Genomic DNA, 14,283 nt, shown 5'->3' on the forward strand with positions numbered 1-14,283 from the left:
AGTGCGCGTCACGGGCCTGTAGGGCGGGTCCGTGTGCCAACCGGAAGCGGAAGTGGCCGCTGGGCCGCGGTGGCGTGTGAAGCCTTTCCCTCAGGTGAGGCGGCGGTCGCCCTGGGAGCTTCAGCGGGAAGCTGGGGCATGGGTGGAGACGGAGGCTGAACCCCCTGGCCCTGTGCTGTTCGGCCCTGGGAGGAGCGGGGCAGGGCGCGTTTCGCCGGGAGCGGGGTTCCGGAGCGCGTGTAGGTGTTCGCTGGGCGGCAGGAACGACCCGGTCCACGCTCCCTTCTCCCACCTGCAGGGATGGGCTCCAAGGCCAAGAAGCGCGTGGTGCTGCCCACCCGCCCGGCGCCCCCCACGGTGGAGCAGATCCTGGAGGACGTGCGGGGGGCGCCCGCCGAGGACCTAGTCTTCACCGCCCTGGCCCGGGAAGGTAGGGGGAGCCCAGGTCGGGCAGGGGAGAGGCGGCCCAGAGACCCCAGCAGGAAGGGACGGGGGAAGCGCCTGGCTGCCTTTAAGACATACTGGCAGAGTTAAGTAGTCAGGACGGAGACTGGCCCTGCAGTGCCAAAAATACGTAGGTCTGGCCTTTTGCAGAAAACGTGTGCCCACCCCTTGTTCAGAAGGTGGAAGCAGATGAGTGGCATACAGTTGTAGGGTGAATTTTGTGTTCCACTCTGTGAGGTTTGTTTATTCATTCAACAAACCTTCATTGAGAACCTGTTGTGGGCCAGGGTCTAGTCTAAGTACTGAGGTGGATAGGTGATCAAAAAAGATGGAAATGCCTGGGACTCCCCTGGCGGTCGAGTGGTGAAGACTCGGCGCTTCCACTGCAGGCGCCACGGGTTCGCTCCCGGATCGGGGAACTCAGATCCCTCCTGCTGCGCGGCGCGGCCAAGGGGAAAAAAAAAAAGGTGCCTGCCCTCGGGCCATTCTAGTGGGTAGAGACATTCAATATGTAAGACTTGTGGGACGATAGAAAGTGAGAAACGCTTTGGGGCTTTGTTTTTTGTTGTTGTTTGTTTGTTTTTGGTTTGTCTTTGTGTCTTTTTTTAAAGTCGAAGTATAGTTGATTTACACTGTTTTGTTAACTCCTGATGTACAGCAAAGTGACTCAGTTATACATACATATACATTCTTCTTCATATTCTTTCCCATTATGGTTTATCACAGGATATTGAATATGGTTCCCTGTGCTCTAGAGTAGGACCTTGTTGTTTATACATTTTGTATATAATAGTTTACATCTGCTAATCCCAAGCTCCCAATTCGGCCCTTCCTCGCCCCCCCTCCCCTTTGGCAAGCACAGTTCTGCTCTCTATGTCTGTGAGTCTGTTTCTGTTTCGTAGATAAGTTCATTTGGGTTGTTTTTTTTCTTTTCTTTTTTTTTTGGCCATACTGTTCGGCATGTGGGATCTTAGTTCCCCGACCAGGGATCGAACCCACGCCCTCTGCAGTGAAAGTGTGGAGTCTTAACCACGGGGCCACCAGGGAAGTCCAATTTGGGTCATAATTTTTTATTTTTTAAATTTTTTAAATATTTATTGATTAACAAATATTTATTGAGGATATATGGTGTACTGCTATAACGTGAATGGTATTTTGTGTTTTTTTTTAAATTTATTTATTTTATTTTTGGCTGCGCTGCGTCTCCGTTGCTACATGCGGGCCTCTCTCTAGTTGCAGCAAGTGGGGGCCACTCCTCGCTGTGGTGCGCGGGCTTCTCACTGAGGTGGCTTCTCTTGTTGCAGAACATGGGCTCTAGACGCGCAGGCTCAGTAGTTGTGGTGCACGGGCCCAGCCGCTCCATGGCGTGTGGGATCTTCCTGGACCAGGGCCCAAACCCGTGTCCCCTGCATTGGCAGGCGGATTCTTAACCACTGCGCCACCAGGGAAGCCCTGGGTCATATTTTAGATTCCACATATAAGTGATACATAGTTTCTGTCTTTCTTTTTCTGATTTATTTCACTTAGTATGATCATCTCTAGGTCCATCCATGTTGCTGCAAATGGCATTATTTCATCCTTTTTATGGCTGAGTAGTATTCCAGTGTGTATGTGTGTGTGTGTGTGTGTATACACACACACACACACACACACCATATCTTCTTTATCCATTCATCTGTTGATGGACATTCAGGTTGTTTCCATGTCTTGGCTATTGTAAATAGTGCTGCTGTGAACACTGGGGTGCGTGTGTCTTTTTGAATTAGAGGTTTTTCTGGCTATATGCCCGGGAATGGGATTGCTGGATCATATGGTAGCTCTATTTTTAGTTTTTTGAGGAGCCTCCATAGTGTTTTCCACAGTGGCTACACCAACTTACATTCCCACCAACAGTGTAGGAGGATTCCCTCTTCTCCACACCCTCTCCAGCATTTATTGTTTGTAGACTTTTTTTTTTTTTTTTGGCTGCGTTGGGTCTTCATTGCTCTGCGTGGGCTTTCTCTAGTTGTGGCGAGCGGGGGCTACTCTTCGTTGCAGTGCATGGGCTTCTCATTGCGGTGGCACGGGCTCTAGGCATGCGGGCTTCAGTAGTTGTGCCTTGCAGGCTCAGCAGTTGTGGCGCACGGGCTTAGTTGCTCCGTGGCATGTGGGATCTTCCCGGACCAGGGCTCAAACCCGTGTCCCCTGCAATGGCAGGCGGATTCTTAACGACTGCGCCACCAGCGAAGCCCCGTTTGTAGACTTTTTAATGGTGGCCATTCTGACTGGTGTGAATTGATACCTCATTGCGGTTTTGATTTGCAGTTTTCTTTTTTTTTTTTTTTTTTTTTTAAATTTGTTTGTTTATTTATTTATTCATTTATTTATTTTTGGCTGTGTTGGGTCTTCGTTTCTGTGCGAGGGCTTTCTCTAGTTGCGGCAAGCGGGGGCCATTCTTCATCGCAGTGCGCGGGCCTCTCACTGTCGTGGCCTCTCTTGTTGCGGAGCACAGGCTCCAGACGCGCAGGCTCAGTAGTTGTGGCTCACGGGCCTAGTTGCTCCGCGACATGTGGGATCTTCCCAGACCAGGGCTCGAACCCGTGTCCCCTGCATTGGCAGGCAGATTCTCAACCACTGCGCCACCAGGGAAGCCCTGCAGTTTTCTAATAATTAGCGATGTTGAGCATCTTTTCATGTGCCTGTTGGCCATCTGTATGTCTTCTTTGAAGACATGTCTGTTTAGGTCTTCTGCTCATTTTTCGATTGGGCTGTTTTGTTTTTTTGATTGAGTTGTATGAGCTGTTTGTATATTTTGGAGATTAAGCCCTTGTCAGTCGCATCATTTGCAAATATTTTCTCCCATTCCATAGGTTGACTTTTCGCTTTGATGGTTTCCTTTGCTGTACAAAAGCTTGTGAGTTTGATGAGGTCCCATCTGTTTATTTTTGCTTTTATTTCTATTATTCATTTATTTATATATTTTTGGCTGCGTTCGGTCTTTGTTGTGCCACATGGGATCTTCGCTGAGGCACGCGGGCTTCTCTCTAGTTGTGGCGCATGGGCTCCAGGGTGCATGGGCTCTGTAGTTTGCAGCACACGGGCTCTAGTTGAGGCGCACGAGCTCAGTAGTTTGCGGCATGTGGGATCTTAGTTCCCCCACCAGGGAGGGATCAAACCCTCATTCCCTGCATTGGAAGGTGGATTCTTTACCACTGGACCACCAGGGAAGTCCCAGTTTTGCTTTTATTTCTGTTGCCTTGGGAAACTGACCTAAGGAAATATTGGTACCATTTATGTCAGAGAATGCTTTGCCTGTGCTGTCTTCTTGAAGTTGTATGATGTCATATCGTACATTTAAGTCTTTGAGCCATGTCGAGTTTATTTTTGTGTGTGGTGTGAGGGAGTGTTCTAACTTCACTGATTTACACGTGCCTGTGGGACAACTGTTATTTTTCTTAATAGTAAAAGAAAAAAAATTCTGATCTTTGTTCCATGTGGCCACATTTCAAGGGCTCAGGAGTCCCTGGTGGCTCAGCTGGAGGGCGTTTCCATCACTTGGAACGTCGTGTTGGACGGGGCAGCCCCAGGAACAGGAGCTGTATTTATCCCTGGCCCGCAGCTGGGTCTTCAGAGGCCATTTGAGCCCCAACTTAAGGATCCTGGGCCCAGTTACCCCATGAGCAGTGCCGGGGCCACTCGAGGGCGAGGGCCTTCCCCTGTCGGCCTGTGCTCACGTCTAGGACCATACCTGGCCTCCGTGTGCACTGTCTGGCCTGTCCCACCTTGTTACTAAAGCAGAGAAAGTGATTTTTAATTAAATGCCAGTGTTTCTGGGCCTGTTTGTAGACAAGGGGACCAGGCAGAGTGGAGAGGACCTTGACGTGTCTCCAGGTGGCCCTGATACCTGTGCTTTTCCTGCCCTGGTCCCCCCACCCACCGCCCCCCGCCACGCCCTTTAGGAAGCGTGGTCATTGGGAAATGTGCGTCCACGCCCTCCTGGCCTCCTCCCACCTCCCTGATTGCTGAGAGCACAGGTGAGGCCGGCCGGCTCATGGTCAGGGTCAAGGCCCTTTCCAGGAGCTGGAGCCCACCCCCAGGCGGGGCGGAGGGACGGTGGAGTCCGGCCTTTTCTGTGACCTGTCCCCTTCGGTCCACTGCTTTCTTTGGGGGGTAAACTGAGTCCCCTGTGTGGCCAGCGGGCAGTGATGCTGCCGTGTCCTGTCCCCAGACCCCCCAGCCCCCTCTGGGAGGGCCGAGGACACTGAGGCCCAGCGGGAGCAGCTCTACCAGCAGAGCCGGGTCTACGTGGCCACGAACCAGCGGCTGTGGCATGCGGGCGCCCAGCTGAAGCAGCAGCGCGAGGAGCTGCGGCGGGCACGCGAGGAGCTGGAGCAGGAGGTCAGCCACGTGGGCCAGGTGGCTCTGCCGGGCGCCGCGGCCGCCACCTCCTTGGGCTGACCCGGCTCCCCGGGGCCTCGGGGGCTCCGCTCGACACCTGGCCTGGCGCACCTCACCTGACACCTGGCCCCTGGGTCCCGGAACCAGGGTCCAGGCTCTCTGTTCCGCGGCCTAGGCATGCCTGGCACCCAGAGACCCTGGGGGACACAGCCTGCCCAGGGGGTGGGGCTGCCTCAGCCAGGCACAGGCCCCTCCCCGAGGGTGGGGTCCGGGTTGTGCGCATGCCCCTCGCCCTGAGGAGCCCCGACTGGACTTCCTGCGGGGCCCAGCCCCCGAGGGCCCTCCGTCCATCCTCCCTTCCTTCCTCTGGCGACCCTGCTTCACTGCCCCCCCCATCAGGCTGAGCTGGTGCCGTCTCCGTGTGAACTGGGGGTCCCAGGGGTCCCAGAAGAGGGTGAGGAGTTCAGTGTCCTCCCTGACGCATGGTGGCTGAGATTATGTGAGGCGCTGTGGCCCCCCCAGGGCCCAGATCTGAGATGGGGCCTCGCGGTGGGTGCCACCCCTCAGGGCCCCCGGCACTCCGACCCAGGGCCTGGGCGCTCCCCCAGGGCACTTGTCTGTCCGTCAGCTGTGGGGTTCTGTCACACGGGGGCGCCATGAGAGGACGTGGTGGTCAGTCCACTGCCCCGGGCCATCACCCAGCTGCCCTCCTGTCCGTGCACCTTCGTCTGCGGACAGGTGGGTGGTGGGGCAGGAGAGGATCTTGAAAAGGGCATCACCCTAAAAAACCATCCCATGAAGACCAGAGAAGCAGTAGGCCGGCGGGAGGTGGCCCCGGGGCCAGGACCGTCGTGGATGAGCCCGAGTCCCTCCGATGAAATCCCTGTGTGTAGCTGTCTGAACAGTGCCCCGATGGACCACTCCTTTGCAGGGTCCCCGGAAGCTCGGGGCAGTGCTGGGACCCAGCACACAGGGCCCTGACAAGGGAGACCCTGCGCATCCCAGGAAGAAAGAGTGTCTGCCTCACCCTGAGAGACCCCAAAACTGGAGACTTGACCTTGGAGGCCCAGGTGTCAAGAAAGTGCGGGCTTGCCTCTAGTGGCAGCAGTGGACGCCAGGCTGCCTCCTCCAGGGCGCGCTGGCTAACAGCGGGCCCTTGGGGTGAGCTGCTTCCCCTCTCCCTGCCCTGCCTGGCCTCCGAGTGGGGCCGCCTGTCTTTGGGGCACTGTCCACCCTCCGGATCCCCCCGGCATCAGGCAGAGACACTCCACTGACTCCTGCCGGGTGCCTCCCCCTGCGCCTGTCCTGAGCGCTCTCCCTGCACCCCCGGGTCACGCTGGGGCTCAGCCCTCGGGCGTCCCCTTGCGTCCTCGCGGTTGTGGGGAGCGAGGCTCTGCAGGCGGCACGTGGACCCCCACCCCGGCTTGTCCCCTCTGGAGACGGGCGCAGGCAGTGTGGAGCGCAACTCAACAGCTGTTTATTAAAGGTGCATATGAGACGCCTGGTTCCGCGGCCTCCTTCCGCCAGATGATGGCTTTACGGTTGGGGGGACGGGATGGGACGGGGCTGTACATATTTACATGTGTCCGGTGGCACTGCAGACCCAGGAGGGAGACGCAGGGTGGAGGGGGAGCCTAGACCGCTGGGCTTGGGCTGCAGCCGGCAGGGTGGCAGGGGTCAGGTGATGCACCGAATCCAGAACCCAGCTCGTGGCGTCCGTCTGCCCCTGGGCCAAGGTCCGGGAGTGGGTGCCCTGTGTCCCCTCAGCGGGTGGCCGGGCAGCGTCCTGAGGGCTTCAGACTGTGGTCCTCCAGCTCCTGCCTCAGACGACTGTCCAGCAACCGCCACTGCCTTCCTCCAGGAAGCCCATCTTCTCAGGGCCCTGGGCCCCCACCGGTCCGCTGGGCTGGGTGATGAGGTGTGGCTGGCCCCGCTGCAGGGGTTGGACAAGGCAGAGGTGGCTCTGACAGGATGGCCCCGGCCTGGGGAGAGAACGCCTGGGCCAGACAGAGGGCAGCGGGGGCGGCCGGAGAGGGTCCTCTGCCCCCAGTCACGGTGGCCGCGCTGCTCGCCGAGAGGTAGCTCTGGGAGTTCGCCCCACGGCCCACGTGGGGAGACAGGCACACAGCGGCCAGAGCGCCACCTGGGTCTCCCAGTGCGGGGGGCTCCCACCCCACCCCTCACGGCGGGGCGAGCTGGGGTGGGGCCCCCTTTTCCAGGGGAGGCTGGCCCGTGGTGGTGGGGGGCAGCATCTTTCAGCCCCCGTATCTGAGAAGGCGCTCGGAAGACCCCCCAGCCCCGCCCTTCTGGCTACTGAAGGGGACTGGGGGCCGGGGGCGGCCGGTTTCTGAGACGCGTCTGATCCTGATCCGCCAGGGGGCCGGGTTCCTGGCACCCTGCTCAGCCCCCGGCCTCCTCCACTGCTGCCGCCGGCAGGCCCTCCACAGGAGGGGCACGTGGTGCAGCCCTTCCCTCGTGCTGTGTCCAGGCCCTCAGGCAGAGTCCTGGCGCCTGTCCTGCAGAACGGGTGTCGGGTGTGAGGGAGAGGTTGCAGCGAGTCTGTGTGTCTCAGCGGCGGCACGGTGTCCGAGGGAAAGGAGGGGCAGTCGGTAGCACCCGGGGTGGAGATGGGGCCCCTCCAGCACCTCCTCTTTGACTCAGCCTTGCTCCCCCTCCTCCCAGAGAAAGGACGGACGCCGGCACAGGGTTCCCCGGCCCCAGGAGCAGCTCTGCAGGGCGACTGTGACTGCATATCCGCGGGTCGGCCGAGAGCAGCCCCGCCCAGAGCCGGGTTCTGCAGGGAGGCGGTGGGCGGCTCTTCCTGCAGGTGTGCCGGGGCTCCCGCTCCGCCTCCTCCGGGACCAGCTCCCTGCAGCACCTGTGGGCTCCAGGGCCTCCCACTCCGAGTCCCACAGCTGTGCTGGACCTCAGGGAGGAGGCCGTGCCCGCACGGAGCCCACAGATCCAGGGCTTCCCGCGTCGCAAAGGAGATTGAGATCGAAAAGGGAAAGGCCGGGGGCCGGGCGGGCGCCTGCCGGGACGTCCTCCCTTAGAGTGCAGTCCAGGCCCGGCGGCGGGGCGGTCAGCCGGGCCCCGGCCTCCCCTCGGTGCCCCGCCCGCCTCGGCCAGAGCCCTCGCGGCACGCCTGCCTCTCCGTGTTCCTTACGAGGGTTGCGGGGGTGCTGTGTCCAGATCACCCCCGGCCAGTCCCGGGGTGCTCCAGGCTCCCTACACTCGCCGTCTCCGTCCCCTTTCTGTGGGGCTCAGCCACGCCCCTCCCCCGTGCCCCACGCTGAGGCTGAACAGGCAGACGAACCGGGTAAGCCCTCGTGAATAAGTTACTCAGCCTTGCCCGTAATTACAGGCTTCCTGCTGCGCCTGCTCTGCCACGGTTGCCTGCCGCTGCCCCCAGCTGGCAGGCTCCCGTCCCCTACGTCGGCGGGCGGGCACTGTCACCTCCCTGCGGCTCCCCGGAGGGGAGGGGAGGGGGTGTGGTGCTGATGCTAGGCCCGGTGGGGTCAGGAGCCCAGGAGGGCACTGCCGAGGACAGCCCCAGCCAGGAGAGCGGTCTCCGCGTGGGGGCCAGGCTGGGACGGCGCCCCCGTGGGCGCCCCCTGGCGGGGACGTAAGGTCCACCCTGCAGCTCACTTTCCTTGCGGAGCCCCCTGGGCACGGAAGCAAGCGTCTACGCAGTGAGTGTGGGGCCCGTACGGGCAGGGCAGAGGCTCAGAGGGCGGGGGCCCGGGTGGGCAGGCGGGTGCTGGGACCACCCTCGGGGCAGCCAGACGGCCCTGGGCCGGGAGAGGACGTTCTGGAAGGCCAGCCCCGGCCACTATCCCAGGAGGTCGGTAGGGACGGGGGCGGGGGCTTTCTCCACGGCAGAGTCAGTGGTGGCTGCCACCATGGGGCTGGGCACGTAGTTGAAGGGGGGGACGCGGGCAGAGCGGCTAGGGGAGCCGTGTCGGCTGGCGGGGACGAAGGGGCCGGGGGCGGGCGCCTTGGCGGGGCCCGGCCCGTCCACGTCGCTGCCGAGGAGGGAGGGGGGGCCGCCGGTCGTGGCCTGTGGGGTCGCCCAGCTCTCCAGGCTCGGGGACGTGCTCGAGTTGGTCTTGGCAGTCGCGAAGTCCTCGGTCTGGACCACGGCGTCGCTGGTCTTGCGCTGCGGAGGGCCTGTGGGGCCGTCCTCGGGTGAGGAGCCCAGCAGGGGCAGGGCGCGGGGGGGCAGCGTGCTCCGCAGGATGTGCGGGACGTCCTCGTCCCGGATGCGACGCCACGTGGTGCCTGGCGCGGCCTCCCCAGTGCTGCTGCAGGGCGCGTTGTCCGCCACAGGCCCAGGGGCGGGGGCGTCGGGCCCGCGGGCCACACTGATGTGAGGCAGGGAGGCGTAGCGCTTGACAGTCTCGGGCCGCGCGGCTGGCGTGCGGACCGGCAGGCGAGACGGGCTCTCAGAGCTGGTGCGCCGGGGCAGCCGCTCGCCTGGGCCGAGCCGGGCCATGGGGGGCCGCTGGGGGGCCGGAGCCTGCCGGGGGGCCCCCCGCAGCTCATCACAGCGCGAGGAACATAGGAAGACGGCGGGTAGCGCGGGCCGGCCACGGCGGGGCAGGCTGGCCTGGGCAGCCGGGGTGGCGGCCTTGGCGGCGGACAGTTCGGAGCGTCGGCGGCGCAGCAGGCCCGGCGACTCCTTGATGAAGGTCAGCTGCCGCCGGAAACCGGAGCGGTCGGAGGCCTCGCTGCCGCTGGAGCGGGCGGAGGCCACACGAGCCAGCCCCGGGCGGCCCCCTCGGGCCCTTGGACCTGGCTCCGGGGCTGCCCTGGCCAGGGGTGGCGGCCCCCGCCTGGCGGGCCTCTGCATGAAGGGGATCCGCACGGGCGACTTCTGTGTCTTGTGCTGCTTGGCCAGCAGGGCCCGGGCGGGAGTCTTGGTTGCGGGGGAGGCCCCGGGGCCAGGCAGGGGTCCTGCAGCCTGGACGGCCGGGGGTGACCTCCTCGTCAGAGGCTGGGAGGCCGGGGAGGTCTGGGAGGAGCTCGACGAGGGGGTCTTGGCGAGGCGGGCGGGTGGCGTGGCGCTCCTCTGAGGGGGGCTCAGCGCCGCCAGCTCTGAGATCTTGCCAGGTCGGTGCAGGCTTCGAGACCGCTGCTGCCCGGGGCCTGGGGTTTTGGCGGGGGCTGCTGGCTGCACTGGGTTTGGGGCTCCTGTCTTTCTCGGCACATTGCGGGGCCCAGGGGCACCTTTGGGCTGGGCCCGGGTCGCTGGGCTGGGCATGTAGATCACCGTACGTCCCCGGAGCACGGCTGGCACCCCAGACGTGGCCTTCTGAGCGCCACGTGGCTTCTCCAGGTCGCCGCTGCGCTGGGCCAGAGCCCTGTCCCGTTTCTCTGGCCGCATGGCACTGCCCGCCTGGCCCTCTGCCCTTGGCCGTCGCCCCTTCCTGTGCAGGGGAGGCTGCAGGGTGGAGCCCACCGACTGCCCTGAGGCAAAGGACAGAACGGAGTCGGACTCAGAGGAGGCCTCGCGGGTGGCCGCCGCCGCTGCCTGGTGTAGCCACGTGACGATGGAGTTGGCCCCCTCCTGGATGGCGCGCCACTCGACGCTGTCCAGGTCTGAGGCGTGGTCCGAGCCCGCCGCCTCCTCACTGTGCTCCCGGGGCCCCTCTGCTGGCCTCTTCTCCTGCTGCGCCGCTCGGGACTGGCGGCACCCTGGGCCAGACACCTGGGGCCGGCGTCTGGGCACGCCTGAGCCAGTGCAGCGCCGGAGCAGCTCTGCCTCGGCCCGCGGGCGGGGGGCGCCGTCCCGCCTGCCCCCGGGGCCTGGGTCCTTGGTGACCCCTGGCTCGCGGGCTCGGGGCCGGCTGGCCGTGCGGTCAAAGGGTTCAGGCTCGCTCAGGGAGCTGGCGGAGGAGCTCAGGGAGTAGCATGGTGGCGTCTCATCGGCAATGAGGCTGGGCTGGCCCCTGGCGGGTGGCGCGACCTTGGGCGCAGCAACCTTGGGCAGCGTGACCTTGGGCGCAGCAACCTTGGGCGGCGCGACCTTGGGCACGGCCTGCACCTCCTTCCTGCCACCAGCCAGGGATTCCCTCTTCACCGCGCGGGGGATCGCAGATGCCCGCCGCGGGGGTGCCACCGCCGCTGCCGCGGACGGCTCCTCGTCTGAGTCGTTGCCGTAGAAGCAGTACACAGCCTCCTCGGTGGGCGTCGTGAGGCACAGAGATTGCAGGGCCCCGTCCCCACGCGCCCGGCCCGGGCGGGAGCTCTCCCTGTCCCTGCAGGCACTCGGGGGCCGGCAGAGGGGCAGCTCGAGCCCTGCGCGGCTCCTGCCAGCCCCCCGGGGCTGCTCTGTGCTCCGGCCCGTGCCCCCCGCCCTGTGCCGGTGCCCGGCGGGCTGCCTGGTGGGGGCGGCACGGCCTGCAGCCTTCTGCCCCTGCGCAGGCCCGCCGTCCCCGGGGGGTCCCTGCAGTGTTTCCTCGCTGAGGGAGGTGGCGCTGGAGAAGGTGACTGGCGTACCCTCGGCCGAGTCAGTGCAGGACTCATCCTCGCGGGCTGGGGCAGGCACCAGCATGTAGACGGGCACAGGCAGGGTGCGGCGGCCAGGCACCAGTGCCGAGGCCACCTTGCGGAGCCGGGCGGGCACGGCCCCACCCAGGCACTCGCGCAGCAGCTCCAGGTCCCGGTCGGTGGATGTTGGCCCTTCGAGGCGGCCGCCGGCCTCATCCCGCCGGCGGTGCCCGGGGCCCACGCCTCCCCCACTGCTGCGCTCGGGGCAGGCCGGGGGCAGCAACCGCAGCTCCACGTCCTTCTGCACGTAGAGCTCGTGCAGAGCCAGCGCACTCAGGCTGGAAGCACATGAGAAGTTCTCGTCGGGCTTCTCCACAGTGAAGCGCACGCTGCCCGCGTCCAGCTCGGACGGCAGCCGGCAGCGCTCCCGGCAGTCGGCGATGTCCAGGAAGCGCTTCACGTAGCTCTCCCACTGCAGGCTGAACTGGGTGGCCTCACGCTCGCCCGGCGGCGCGGGGGCCGGCGGGGGCGTCTTGCTGCGGCTTGGTGGCATAGTCTGCCCGGGGCTGTCAGGAAGCTCGCTGGGGCTGACTGTGCCGCTGCCCAGCCCGCTGCACGGGTCGCTGGCGACGGAGCTGGCGATGGATGGGCTCTCGAAGCTGCCCAGCGAGCTGACCGAGCTGCAGCGGCTCAGCACCAGTGGCGTCTCCTGCACGCAGTTCTCGGACGAGCTGGACGGCGTGGCGTCCTCCACCCCCAGGCCCCGGCCCCGCTGAGGCACCGGGATGGCCATGGGCAGGGAGGCGGCCCCCGGCCCCTGCCAGGCCCCGTCCAGCCCGGCCTCACTGGGGCCGGCCTCCTCCAGCCCCTCCAGGGACGAGTCGCTGTCGTCCAGGTCCCCGGCCTCACTGGGCCCTGGGCGGCCGGCCGAGGACAGTGAGGACAGGGAGCTGCAGCGCGACAGGCAGAGGGGTGCCTTCTCTGCCGCCAGCTTCTCGGGCACCTTGTTCAGGTCCTCTGCGGGCAGCCAGGCCTGTTTCCGGGCCCTGGGGGCCAGGGACCCTGCGCCCACCCTGGCGGTGCCCTCAAGCAGCGGCACGTGCTGGTAGGTGGGCGACAGCTTGATGGTGCACACGCGGGCATCTGTGGCCACGGCGTCCCGGGCCTTGGGCTCAACCTGGCCGCTGGGCAGGTTGAGGTCAAGCCGGCTGGGCCGCGCCTGGCCGCACAGGGGTCCCTCACAATGCTCGGCCAGCGCGGCCAGCGGGTAGGGCCGCAAGTGCTCACGGGGACAGTGCCCGTCGCTGGTGCTGCCGCTGTTAAGACTGTCGTTGGAGAGGCTGGCATGGGCCGCCTTGAGCCGCAGCAGCGGGTGAGCCCGGCTGCCGGCCTCTCGCCGCCCCGCCTCGGGCCCCCGGCAAGGGGAGCAGGAGTGTGCGCGGCCCTCCCGCGGGGCCTCCTGCCCGGGATCCCCAGAGCTGAGGCTGAAGCTGTCGTCGGACGAGGTGTGCAGGGCCGAGATGTCCTCCACCAGCCGGTCGATGCGCGCCACTGCCAGTGCCAGCTTGGCCTTGGCCCTGGCTGCCACAGCTGCCTCCCCGCCGGCCTCCTTCTCGGACTCCAGGCCGCCCCGGCGGGCGGGCGGGGCGCGGGCCAGCGCCTGGCCCTGCAGGAAGGGGCTGCCCAGGAAGAGGGGCAGCACGGCGGGGCTGGCAGGCTCGGCGGTGGCGGCAGCAGCGGTGGCCAGGGAGGGTGCGTCGTCATCATCGAAGCAGCCCGAGTCAGAAGCGTAGTCCTGGGCCAGGCCGTCCAGGTGGCGCAGGGGCGGCAACGGCTTCTTGGAGGCGGCCTCAGCCTCAGGCAGGCCCTGCTTCTCCAGGTGGTCGAGCGCCTGCGCCAGGTGCCGCGCATCCAGCGCAGCCTCCAGCGCCCGCTGCTTGCGCACGTACAGGCTGGGCGCACAGGCGCCGGGGGAGACGGCGGTGGCCGCCGCCTGGTACTTGGCGGGCCGGTGGGCCAGCAGGTTGCGCAGGGCGGCGGCGCTGCCCATGGCGATCATCTTGTGCTTGGAGTGCACCAGGTTGCGCAGCATGCCCACGGCGCCCAGGTCCCACAGCAGCTCCTGGTCGCCGGCGCTGCGGGCCGACAGGTTCCAGAGCGTGCCGCATGCGTTGCTCACGATGGTCAGGCTGTGCGACGTCAGGTGCTGCAGCAGCGTCTGCAGGCAGTTGTGGTCCCGCAGCACCTGCCTACGGGGGCCCGAGGGGCGAGGAGGGGCGGGAGGGGCGCGTCAGGCCCCCCGCCCAGCTCGGACCCCAGCCCACCGGCCGCCCGCCCGCCGGCAGGACTGTGGCCATGTGGGGCAAGTCAGAACAGAAGGTGCCCAGGTAACTTTGAATTTCAAAGGAAGGGATACATTTTTAGTAAAAGCATATCCCAAATATTGAATGCGCTGTACTTGTGTGAAAGCTTTCATTCATTGATGTCAACAAACTATTTATGAAACAATACTAATGTATTAATATTACTTATTATTTAAAATGAAATTTCATTAAAACCATCTCATTTTATTTCTTTAATTTTTATTTTACATTGGAGTACAGCTGATTTACAGTGTTGTGTTACTTTCAGGTGTACAGCTAAGTGATTCAGTTATACATATACACGTATCCGTTCTTTTTCAGATTCTTTCCCCATTTAGGTTATTACAGACTATTGATTGGAGTTCCCTGTGCTACACAGTAGGTCCTGTTGATTACCTATTTTATGTATAGTACTGTAGAGTATAACTCATTTTAGGGCACCTAAATCTTGTGATATTTGGGATATACTAAAGATATATTTCTGTTTGCTTTTAAAAATACTAAGTATTGTTTCTTAATTATTGGCCTTACTAGTAAATAAATGTTTTATTTTACATGGTAAGATCTTTAGCACAAGTATCTCCCATGCAACAACATTCAGGAATAT

The 14,283-nt window shown here is 63.5% G+C and overlaps 2 protein-coding genes across 6 annotated transcripts in view; one reads left to right on the plus strand and one right to left on the minus strand.

Annotated features, from left to right (window-relative positions):
* Positions 1-6,314, plus strand: C2H19orf25 (chromosome 2 C19orf25 homolog). 2 transcript variants are annotated; one of them, XM_007176622.2, is made up of 3 exons: positions 1-94; positions 299-430; positions 4,652-6,314. In XM_007176622.2, exons 2-3 carry the CDS (start codon positions 301-303, stop codon positions 4,879-4,881), a joined length of 360 nt encoding a protein of 119 aa, XP_007176684.2. In that variant the 5' UTR covers positions 1-94; positions 299-300; the 3' UTR covers positions 4,882-6,314. The 2 variants fall into 2 exon arrangements, with proteins under 2 accessions (XP_007176684.2, XP_057395801.1); XM_057539818.1 differs by lacking the exon at positions 4,652-6,314 and adding an exon at positions 4,383-4,642.
* Positions 6,277-14,283, minus strand: part of APC2 (APC regulator of WNT signaling pathway 2) — a 25,466-nt gene continuing 17,459 nt past the window's right edge. For all 4 annotated transcript variants that reach the window (XM_057539815.1, XM_057539814.1, XM_057539816.1 and 1 more), the window contains one exon: positions 6,277-13,562. In XM_057539815.1, the coding sequence (XP_057395798.1) occupies positions 8,654-13,562 (4,909 nt within the window). In that variant the 3' untranslated portion in view covers positions 6,277-8,653. The remainder of the gene's footprint in view (positions 13,563-14,283) is intronic.

Source organism: Balaenoptera acutorostrata, chromosome 2 (assembly GCF_949987535.1).
Source record: "Balaenoptera acutorostrata chromosome 2, mBalAcu1.1, whole genome shotgun sequence".
Lineage (NCBI taxonomy): Eukaryota > Metazoa > Chordata > Mammalia > Artiodactyla > Balaenopteridae > Balaenoptera > Balaenoptera acutorostrata.

Bases quoted from the DNA above. Each gene is read 5' to 3' on its own strand.
- C2H19orf25 (XM_007176622.2), top strand. From the start codon at position 301: ATGGGCTCCAAGGCCAAGAAGCGCGTGGTGCTGCCCACCCGCCCGGCG. The intron at 431-4,651 runs GTAGGGGGAGCC...TCCTGTCCCCAG, and splicing joins CACCGCCCTGGCCCGGGAAG to ACCCCCCAGCCCCCTCTGGG.